Source organism: Fringilla coelebs (assembly GCF_963513975.1).
Source record: "Fringilla coelebs genome assembly, chromosome: 10".
Classification (NCBI taxonomy): Eukaryota; Metazoa; Chordata; class Aves; order Passeriformes; family Fringillidae; genus Fringilla; species Fringilla coelebs.
Window position 1 is genome coordinate 22,327,104 of NC_140036.1, and position 11,561 is coordinate 22,338,664.

The 11,561-nt window shown below is 45.2% G+C and overlaps 1 protein-coding gene across 1 annotated transcript in view; it reads right to left on the bottom strand.

The window, feature by feature from the left end:
- Positions 1 to 10,885, bottom strand: part of LOC311157514 (uncharacterized protein) — a gene marked incomplete at both ends in the record, with an annotated part of 182,574 nt that extends 171,689 nt beyond the window's left edge. The window contains one exon of the mRNA XM_084212244.1: positions 10,809 to 10,885. Coding sequence (XP_084068370.1) covers positions 10,809 to 10,885 — 77 coding nt within the window. The remainder of the gene's footprint in view (positions 1 to 10,808) is intronic.
- Between the last annotated feature and the right edge of the window lie 676 nt (positions 10,886 to 11,561).

Below are 11,561 nucleotides of genomic sequence, written 5' to 3' on the forward strand. Positions count from 1 at the left end.
CAAATATCATGAAATTAAGCCTGTGCAGAACCAGAAAACACTATATCCATGATCAGTTTTCCTGCTGAGCTGAACACTTGGAAGAAGCCCTGCCTGGATCCAGTCCCCCAGGATTGGGCTGGACAACAGTCCCAGCGCTGTGCAGAATGCTGTCATCACCCCACAGAGAATGGCACACCCAGCCAGGCCCCCCAAAGCCACCACAGCTGCCAAGGGGACACCTGGGACATCATCTCAGGGGAAAGGGGACCTCTGCCCCACAAGGACACTCCAGGAGGAGGAACAGAGCAGGTGGAAACACGATCCAAACAGCCCTCAGGGATTCAGGCAGCCCATGTAAAGGAAGGCAGGAGGAGAAAGCCCACAGCTGTAGAGCTGTCCTACATCACCATGGAAATAAGGAATCCATTTGTAGTGCAACACCTGACCTTGGCAGAAGTTACTTTCCTGAACTAGAATATCTCTTTCTCCCAGGCTTTAGAGCAATTAGAGCAATCATCTCCATCATCCTAAACCACACTGCCAGTGGCCATCCCTCCATCCTCCTCCTCCTCTGCTGCACAGCCCATACTCAATATTGCTCCATATTTTGCATTCCTCAGGTCTGCCCTGGGTGCCAACACCTCAGAGCAAACAGGAGATGCTCACAGCCCAGTTCCAGATTGCCTTGAGTTCCTCGAGCAGTCAGGCTTCCCCCTCATTCCCAAAGTCATCTCCATTATTTAGCAATCCTTCCCATGTGCCCCAGCTACCCCTTCCCCCAGAACTACCTCCCCATTTAACACATTTAGCTAAAGTTCAGAGCCATTGTTCCCAAGCCATTCTTAGCACAAAGTCTGCCATTCGTTTCCCATCCAAGGAAGATCTTTGTGTGCCCAAAATCTTGCCTGTTTTTCCTCCTTTCCATTACGTCAGTTGGTCTAATAAAACCCTTGCCTTACTTAGCAACCATGCCTCACTTAGCAGGCTTTTTAAAATGACTCTCCCTCCAGTGAATAGAACATCATGTTCTGATAATTCATGCATATCTCCTTTTATTAGAATTGCCTAAAACTTTCCAGATAAAGGTACATTCATATGCATCGCTCTTCCATAAATAAAAGAGAGGAGCTGACAATTGTTGTAATGACACACTGAGCCCATCCCACAAGTTCCTCCTCATGTGATATTGCCATGTTTCCAGGAATAGCAGTATTGACTTCTAGGATATGGTTAATGGGAAAAAATGACGCTCACAGAACAAAACAAGGCAGCAGCAGAGTCATGTGTTTATGAAGATTTATTCAAAGTAAGCCATTCCTCCTTGATGCCCTTGGGATAATTTAAAGGCAGATATCAAAACTGCTGAAACACTATAATTAAATTGCAGCAATTGCATAACATGTAATCCTGTGCTGGCAAAGCTGGGAATCAAACATGCCCTCTCCAACAATTCAGCATCCTCACAGCTCCCCACACACACAGAGTCAACACGGCAGTTTTTGAGCCATCTGACTCACTTGAGTCCTCTAAACCCCAGAGCAGCTCCTGGAACCAGGCTACAGCCAGTGAAGGTACAATTCAGCACTGTGGCACTCTGATAATTAGAGGCCATCCAGGACTGAGCTGAAGCCCCAGGTGGATGTGGTGGTGTATTAGAGAGCAGCTCCTGTTTTCCTGCCCTGCCCTTTGCATTCAGAAGATGTTTCTTAACGGGGGTTTAAGTGTTAAAACAAGCAAAAGACTCAAAGGCACATTATGGGGCAGGATTTGATGGATACACCAGTCCCTTTAAACCTTTTTGCTCTGGTGCTCTGTGCTAGCCAAGGCTAACACCAAGGCTATTATTAGCTTGTCAGTCTGACTCAGGCAAGGCAGAAAGCTCTCTTAATATTTGCATTAGGAGACTGCCCTTTAAACAAAGACACCCTACGCACTTCCAGCTCAGGACTTGAGATTCTAATGAACAGATAATTAGACCAACAAGGAGCAAGAGCAGCCTGGGCTAATCACACGGCTGTGGTGCCTGTGAACCCCTGCACAACGGGAAAAGTTCAGAGAAAATTAAAAGCATCTCCAGGCGGGATGCAATTCGTGCCTGTGTTTGGAGTTTTAAAAATAAAAGCAATAGATCTGCCACAAAAATCACAGAATGGTTTGAGTTGGAAAGGACCTTAAAGATTACTCAGTTCTAACCCCCTGCCATGGGCAGGGACATCTTCCACTCTCCCAGGTGGCTCCAAGCCCTGGCCTTGGACACTTCCATTTGTAAAGGTCCATCATATCTCTGTGACAGGGATATTTTCTTTTTCTGCCCAACACCTGGGATGCCAAAGTAAATCTCTCTTTCTACCCATCTAGTTTTACCCAGCTCAGTGCAAGAAGCTGAAGGTAGGTGGATTGAACAGCAGCGAGAGAGCAAACACACATCAAGATATCCCTAAAGATTTCTTTCAACAGCACAAACTTTAAATCAAAACATTAACAAAGATGAATTTGGCTGTCTTATTTCAGGTCTTTCCACAGAGACTCCCTGAATGACACCACCTTCTACACTAAGTCACACAGCTGTTAGCATCTCCCTAAAAATGAGATGTTGCAGCCTGCATTGCCTCAGCTGACGAATTTGCAGCCTGAACACTATTGATCTTCCCATAAATCAGTCAATAGATGAAACCTGTCATAAGGAGCAACTTGCTGGAATCTTGTACTTTCAAAACCCTAATTGGTTGCTGCTCCTTCCCCTTATGCTGCTATTAAAAGTTTAGAAAACCACAGTCTGCTTACTCAGTTTTAGTTTGAAAAGATCAAATAAGAGTTTTCTTAAGGGAACCAGGACGACAGTCAGGGCTAAGTTCTCCACTGCTGTGATGGTAACCGGTTTTGCACCAGAGATACACTGATGTTGATCTGAAAATGGTTGTACACTGCTGCAAAGGATTTGGTTAGGAGCTTTTCAGGTTAGCTGTCTGAATCCCCTCACACCTCCAACATCACCATTGTCTCATAAAAAAGACCTCTAGAAAGACACTGTGACATCTTTCAGAAACATGTGGCACTGCAGAGGAGAAACAGCCAGCAGCATGGTGTTTTATGCAAAAGAGATGCTGATTAAAAGTTTTTAATCTATATGATCTCAATTGGAAAGGAGAAAAAAACCAAATTGTATTTGAACACAGGAAAAGAAAAGTCAAATTGGGAAACAGACCACAGAAACAAAAGGTCCAAAGCACAAGTTACGTATATTGGATTATATATATAAATTTTGTCTCTAGATACATATTGCTTAATAATTCACAAAGGCCAGAATGACAGAAAAGGTTTTTATTTTTTTTAAGCTGCCAAGCTCCCCTTTCTACCCTTAATCTATTTTAAGGCTCATTTCCCTGATCAAATTAATCAGCACTACCAGAGACAATTAGGACACCCTGCTCCCTGGACCACTAATCAATCCCTGCTCTCTCCTGATCATGTATCAATATTTGTGATGTTCACAGCCCCTCTGGGACATGGATTGTAAGCACCAAGCTCATTTAGATTAGGTCTCATTATCACTGCTGTTCTCTGGCTCTGTGGAGGAAGGTCCAGCACACAAGGCTGCCCCATCCCACAGGTTACTGATGCGCTGCTGTGTCTTACTCACATCCTCTCTCTGATTAGATGGAGCAGCTAAATAACATGAGAGTTCCTTCAGCCTTTGTGCCCTGCATCTAGATGAAGAGCAAATCAATAGGAGATGATTAATTACACACTCAGCTATTATAACAACAATAAGATTTTTAGTTCTTGCAGCTATCAAAGTGCAGCGCCTGTCGTTTACCTTCCACTTAACCATCCTCCTCCCTCCCCCAGGACAGAATAATCTATTTTGGTTGGCAAGAAAAGCAGAAGATAAACATGCACATCCAAATCATTTAACCATGATTGGCCAAGTCACTTTTTTTTTTTTTCATTTTGAAATCAGGGAGCGATTCTTATTCTTTTTTTTTTTCTTTTAGTGTCATGTAGATTCAATCCCCAGCAACATCCAGTTTTCTAGTTCTGTCTGCTTCATCCAGGAGAGCACCAGTGACCAGGTCTGCAAAGCCCCAAGCAGCACAAACACTCAGCTTTACAAAATTTAACGGGGCAGTGTCCCAAGGATCTCTCTCTTAATTAGAAAACCACATGGGATATCACATAAAGGAGGCTAAGAAATAGTTGGCATTGTTAAGACAAAGCAGATAAGTGTTCAAAATCCCCATTAAACTGAGGGTGTAAAAGTGTGAAATCAGGGAGGAAAGCTCTAGGTGTAATTTCACCCACTGCCATTATCACTCCCCTGTGTGCAGCCCCCCAGTAAACTCCACCCCAGGTGAACCTGCCAGGTGCACACACCTGGGCTTCCTTCAGCAGGAAGGCACGAAGGGACCTAATGTTCAAATATTAACATAAAAATCATTCCAAGTGTCACACCACCTCGTCACAGGGAGAGAAAGCTCACTCTGGTTTACAGCAAGTGCCACACTGTTTGACAATTAAATGAGCTGGAAGGCACTGAAATCCTCAGCTCTATTTCAGCAACCACATCTAGGAATTGTTCGCTGCTTTTTTGGTGCCTGCCAGATTTTGACAGTTTCAAAGCAAAACTTTTTTTTAAAATCTTACTTTTAAAATAACATGAAATATATAACTTCCAGTCAAACTGCAACAAACATGATTACATCTAATGTATGCAATATATGCAAGAAAAACCCCTACGTGCCAACATTTTAGGTGTTAAAATATTCCAAGTCTTTTACTCCCCTAAAAATCATTAGCTTGATACCAGTGTCTGTTTTTTTGAGGGGTTTTGTTTGGTTTGGGGTTTTCATTTGTTTGCTTTAACATGAAGAAAACTTGGTTAAGCTAAATATTTAATTAATTTTAACCACAGATAAACTAACATGCATTAGTGGATTTGTGTTAAACAGTGGCAAAGTAGAAGGAGAGAAAAAAAATCTCAATTTAAATCTTTTGGATTAGAAACTTCTGCTGAGGTTCTAAATAACCCACAGTTCCTGGTGTTACTCTACAGAGAGAGATGGACAGGCTTTGACTCACAGTTGTAAGATACAAGCAATATAATGATGAGAGAAGTTTATACAGCTGTATTTTTCACCATTGATGGTGCACTGGTCAGGCAGAGAGAGCACCAGCAAATACAAACAAAAGGGCAACCACTGAAGAGTCTCCTGAGGGCTGAGGTGTATAAAAATTCATATACTATAGAGGAATGCTCCAACCTGAGAAGACCAGGCCCAAAATACCCAATTGTTCCATAATTTATGGGGATTTCTTCATTAAGAAACACTACAGAGCGCCATATAAAGCCTCTTCTCAGGCACATCCCGTGATATGATGCTAAATTTTCAATATTGAATTAGGTCATGTACATAAAAACATGGTCTGGGCACGGAGTTCTCTTCTAAACAAGATTTTGTGCCAAGCTCTGCTCTGACTTACCAAGGGAAGAGAGCAAGGTGTTTCTACTACAGAGCACAGAAACAAGTGTCAGCACTCTGACTTGAACAGCATTCCCCTTTCCACACACAAATATTCATCCACAGGTCAAAGGCACTGAAATGGAGCTCAGAGCACACATCACAGCCTACACCATCTCCCAGCAAAGGCAGAAATATCAAGTTCCCCTCTGGAACAATTAATGATTGGTTTTAAAGCAAGGCTAGAAGCTGGAATCCAAAGCACAAACTGCGTATGTTCAGTACATCATTTTCAAATGCTTTGATTTCTCAGTAATGAAAGGAAATTTCTTTCTGCTCAGAAATAAATTAAAAGCAATAGATTTGAGAGGGAATGTAAGCAATAACAGGCTTGGATTTCAGAGGAAGGAAATCTATTAACTGTGTTCAAAGAGAGAAGGTATTTAATTGGTGAATAACACAAGTCTGCAATATGGGCTGTTAACCCCCTGGGAGCCAAAGTGTCACTTCCATCAAAGTTCTGCTAAAAAGTCACCTGGAGACCAGGTCTGCCACCACAGATAATCTCATCCCTCCTCACCAGGGGGTTTCCTCAAATTTATTAAAAATATTCCACAGTCTGTCATACCTGGATCATGGCATGCCTACAACTAGGAAAAACATGCAGTGCTGGATATAAACAATGCAGAAGAAAAGTCAAAGCAAAAACCAGGCAATTTTCCCGAGACATGCTGCAAAAACACATTTCAAGCCCAATAAACTATTGCATAAGTAACTCAACTATAGCAACATTCCATGACAATTACACCTAAAGAAACCTGACGAGCTTTTTCCTCTTAGAGTGTATTTTTGGAGAGTAATGTGAGAAGCCAAATCCCATTAAAAGTGAAGGGACATTCCCCTTCGCTTTCTTACCTTAAATGTGCAGATTTAAGAATCATACAGTACGTGTAAGCTTGCTGTGATTATGAGCAGAGAATTTCTAAACCTCTTGTGAGATTTAAAAGCATTTTATGGTGTCTCTGGTACAAACCCAGGAGTTTCTAAAACTGGAAAATATTTACAGTTCAAGTTCATCTTTGATAAATATAACAACTTCAGGCTATCAGATTTTACTATGCTGTCTTACAGCTATTTCAGAGTTTAGGAGAAAGTCTTGATCTCATTTTTCTCCTGAAGAGCAGGAAAACGTCATAAATCAGGAAAAGCACAGCACCACCATGACACCCATTTATTATCTTTAAGTCTCCTGACAGTGAATATACTGGGGCAGAAAAAGAGGAAAAGAGCTCTTTGCCATCTGTTAAAAGACTAGATTCAAAATTAATATTCCTCTAGGAACTGTGAAACAGAAGCTTGAAGTGCAAAGTCCTGAGGAATGGGATTCTGTGCTGCAGCGCTGACCAGCATGAGCTCTATCTGCTGGCAGCATCCTGTAGTGCACAGGCTAAAATAACTATTTCTGTTCAGTGTGATCTTCACATTCACAAAGATCAGAAACCTCTCAGTCTCCAACTGCAAATTCTAGCATTGGGGAAATGAGGGGATGAAACCACCATGGATTTTATGCCAATGCATTTAAACCATGCTTGCTAAAAATCACATTATCCAAGCCTCAAAAGCTGGAGTAGCTGCTGCTCAGGGGGAGTGAGGGTTTGCTGCAACCCTACGGAGTCTGAGCAGACAGGAATGGGAAGAAGGGCTTCAGGTTTCAGCTGAAAGCAAGTTAGGCAAAATTCAGTATCCTAAAATCAAAATTTGTCAATGACTCTCAGTTGCCAGCATCACTCCAACCAAGGTTGAAACTTAATCTCACTTGATGTACAAATTTAATACAAAATTAAACAGTGGTACAAGTAGAAATACACCACTAGCAAACCAGGTCCTTATTTTCACCAGAAAAGCTTGCTAATTTTTTTTAACTACAAAACCTCCGAGTCTAAGATAACCCATCCAAAGAAGTGGAAGGAGATTCCACTCACCTCAAAAAAGGAAACCTACTTGAAGTCCTTATTTAATGCTAGGAAGACAAGCTTTCCTCACAGCTGCAAATTGACATCACTTGAGGTGAAAATACAGTATATTGGCTAAACAGCCTATACATTGAGACAATTTCTCACCAAGAAATGATTACACAATCTACTTTTCACATCATTTGGACAGTATCATAACAAAATTCCAGGCTCCAGGTTTAAGTTGTCTCTGTGTATACTTTATGGAAGCATTTCTTTTTTTGTTTTCTGCACTGCATTCCAAATATTCAAAATGACATGCAATTTGTTCCGCTGCAACAATCACAACTCGGAGGCATCTCCTCATATGGAAACACTTTGTACAACAGCAGTTAATTCTTGCAAGGCATTTCATCAAGGAAAAAAAGTGGTAGAATCAAAAGTGCCTTTTTTAATTCTACCTTAAAAGGAAGTTTTATTTATGCCACTCAAAGAAAGCGTCCACAGGCACATCTGTCTGCAGCGGTGCAAAACCAGCCCTGTGTCACTGCACCCAACAGCTGGAACAGCTGCAGGGCCAGGTTTACTCGAGGTTTGCAGAGGCAGATAACATGTGGATGCTAGAATTTGCTTTTGGGAACGTGATTTATCAGGAGGAGCACAAGAAAGCTGATACTGCCCCGAAGAATTGAAGAAGCTGGAAAACAGTAACTCGGCCAGGAATCCAGCTCTACATCCAGGTGTTCCTTGGAATGTGACCAGATTGCTAGTGGATAAAGTGAAAATATGCAGACACAACATGTGAGCTGTAAAGAAAAACCCTAAGCAAAACACTTTTATTGCAAGATTGAGACTGGATCCTCTAAAAGCAAAGCAGCCCCTTCAGATGTCATCCTGGACCTGCAGAGCCACAGAGCAAGCCAGGGGGCTTAATGCTGACAGGAACAAAACTTCTCTCCTGCCTTTGGCAAAGAAGTCCTCACCCACCTCACCTGGGAACAGAGGAATCCATTCTTGAGCCCTGTCCCAGTCCTCACTCTGAAAGGTGATATTTACTGCACAAAGGGGGTTCCCAGCACATAGCTCATAACTCCACTGCCTCTGCTCTGTCCTACACCCCTAACTAAGAGCAGACATCTGTACTGCTCCAGCTCCCAGGGGAATGCTAGTCTAGGAGAGGATTTACCACTTCTGACAGCAGCTCAAGTCCTCCTTTAGCTCTCATTTCTGCACTGTCCCACAGCTCCCCCAATTCCTGTGAAGCCCAATGCTAGGTAACCACACATCACACTTGCATTGTCTTACACAGCCCAGTTTTGGGCTAGAGAGCTCACTACAAAGTGTTAAAAATGTGCTTTTTATCATCAGACATGGTTAATTCCTCATTTAAAGGCCCAAATATGCTGTACAATGAAAATGGCATATCTGTTCTCTGGTCATTCCAGAGTTCTCTGAAGTTCTATTAGAGGATCATATCAAGGGCTAATTGTATGGAAAAGCAGCTGATAGAAATATCTCATCATTCTCTAATCTGTTCTACATTAAATCTCCTCAGGGGGCTTGGAAGCAGAACACCAACATCCCCACAGATCCCTCCCATTTCTAGCTAGGAGCAAATGCTCAAGTTAGCAACAGAAGGAAAACAGTCATGAAGAATATCCTGTATAGCCTCAGCCACATAAGATCTCAATCAAAACAAAGCAAAGAACACACAGCATGGCGTGTTCCAAGGGATGCATTTGCTGTTCTGAGTTCATTGACTGCAGATGACCAAAGTCAAACCAGAATTGTTAGAAAAAGGTGACTCATTTAAAAAAATCCTCCTGGACATGTCACTGTTTCTTGGAACACACTGACTTCTAAAGCGTGGTGACATCTTGCATTTGTGCTTACACCAAAGGTAAAGTCCCTAAATAGCAGGAAAGTTTGCAGTAATACTTATATTTGCCCCAGCTCGGGAAAAGCAGGAAGAAAGGAAGTAATTTCAGGAATATGACTCTTGGGAAAAGCACTCAAGGCTCTGACACAGGTCTGGGGGCTTGGGTCCTGCTCCTGATTGCTGCAGTGCACTGCTGCTCCAGCCCAGCAGCAACACCCTCACACAGCATCACTCCCAGAAGGGAATGCTCCCTCTGCTCCTTCAGTGACACAGTCTTTAAAAAGGTAAAAGCAAATAAAAATTGTTTGGAGGCAATTCACAGTTAACAGCACCTCCAGCTTCAAAAGTGCAGAATCATAGTTATTACTGATGTCAAATGCAAACAGATTAATGTAGGCCAATGCTATTCCTCCTCCTGATAGAGTAATTGCTCAGAAAGAGAGCACAAAGCACGCCTGAAAGGAACACAGAGCACTTTTAACAAAGGAAAATGTTTTACCACAGAACAAGCTTAACTTCTCTAAGCACTGTGATGGATACTTTGTGCTCCAGCAAAATGGAGTAATATAAACCACCTTAAAAGCACTTCTGGTAAATGCTGTGTAAATATGTATTGCATAGAAAGCCAGAGAGCAATAGGCTTGGAAATCTCAATTTTCAGACAGAATAAAGAACTAAACTGAAAGCAAATACAAGACATTAATTATGAAAGAGTGGCATGAAGTTGATGAAGATAAAACCCAGGAAGACAAGGGAGGTTAGAAATCAGGCTGCACACAGATATTTGAAAAGGCTGTTGTCAGGTTGCTCTGAGAGGGGGGCACAACATTCCTTAAAACACAAGACGAGAAAGGTACACAAGGAAAAGTGAAGGCACACAGCAAACAGTTCCCATCAACATTCAATTTCAGCACGCAAAAACTTTAACCACAGATTTCGTGCATGCGGCCAGCTACTCTCTTCCAGAGCCCGACCAGAGAGCCACCTCCGGACACAGAACCTTCCACCGCGTTTTCAACAAAGAGCATTTGTTGCTCGTGCCGTGCAGAACCCCTCGGAGAAAGTTCCCCGGCACCGCGGCAGCCGCACACGTGCGGGCCCAGCTCTTTGTGCGCTCCCGGCCGCGGGAGGAGGGATGGATGGATGGATGGATGGATGGATGGATGGATGGATGGATGGATGGATGGATGGATGGATGCTCCCCGCTCCCTGCCCTTCCCGCACGGATCCCCAGCTGGTACCCCCATCTTCCTCCTGCTGCTCTCCCCACGCTGATAGCAAAGGCAGGAGCAGCCCCGGAGCTGCCTTCACCTCCCACGGCAAAGCCAAGCCCAGCCCAGCGCTCCCTCCCGGGAGCCCCGCAAGCCCCATCCAGGACAACTCCGCGGCTTGGGGGATACGCGGAGTTACGGCGCGCCCACCCAAACTTTCCCCGCAGCCCCGGGGAGCCGAGGGGAGCAGGACCCTCCCGGCAGGGCCACAGGCGGCGTGTCCCGGCCGAGCCCGCACACTCTCACGCCCCGCACCCTCACTCACATGCCCCGCTGCAGCCGCGGCTCCGCGGCCAGAGCGCAGCCCAGCAGCACGGGCAGCAGCGCCGGCCCGGCCCGCATGGCGCTGCCGGGAGCGAGGATGGAGCAGCACCGACACCCGCAGCAGCAGCGGCAGCAGCAGCAGCCCCGGCCCCCAAATCATTTAAAGCGGCGGCAGAGCCGCGCCACGGGCGGGGCGGCCCCGGGCCGGCCCCATCCCCGCCCCGCCGGGCCCGCCCGGCAGCGCGGAGCCGTCCGTGCCGTGCCGTGCCGAGCCGTGCCGAGCCGAGCCGAGCCGTGCCGTGCCGAGCCGAGCCGTGCCGTGCCGAGCCGAGCCGTGCCGTGCCGTGCCGAGCCGAGCCGTGCCCGCGTCCCGGGAGCTCCCCCGGGAACACCGCTGTGCTCCTCCTGCAAAGGGAGCAGCCCCCGCTCCGCATCCCCGCGGGAGCAGCTCCGGCAGGGGATGGGCAGCGGGTGTGCTCCCTTTCTCCCTGTCCGTACGCAGGGATGTGCAGCCTCCAGCTCTCCCCGCGCTGCCGGGATGCCAAGAGCGTTCTGCTGCGCTGACGGACACGGATCTTTATTTCCTCTGGTCCTTCTTTGTTGTGTACAGGATGCCCAGTCCAATCGTATCTGAGCGCTTCCGAGAGGCAACCGTGAAAATAAGCGCGTTTAACATCTTGAGGGAGGGATAACACCGCTGCTGCCGAGAGTTAGTGACAGCAAGAACATAAAACTGGGAACTCAGGAGTGGTTT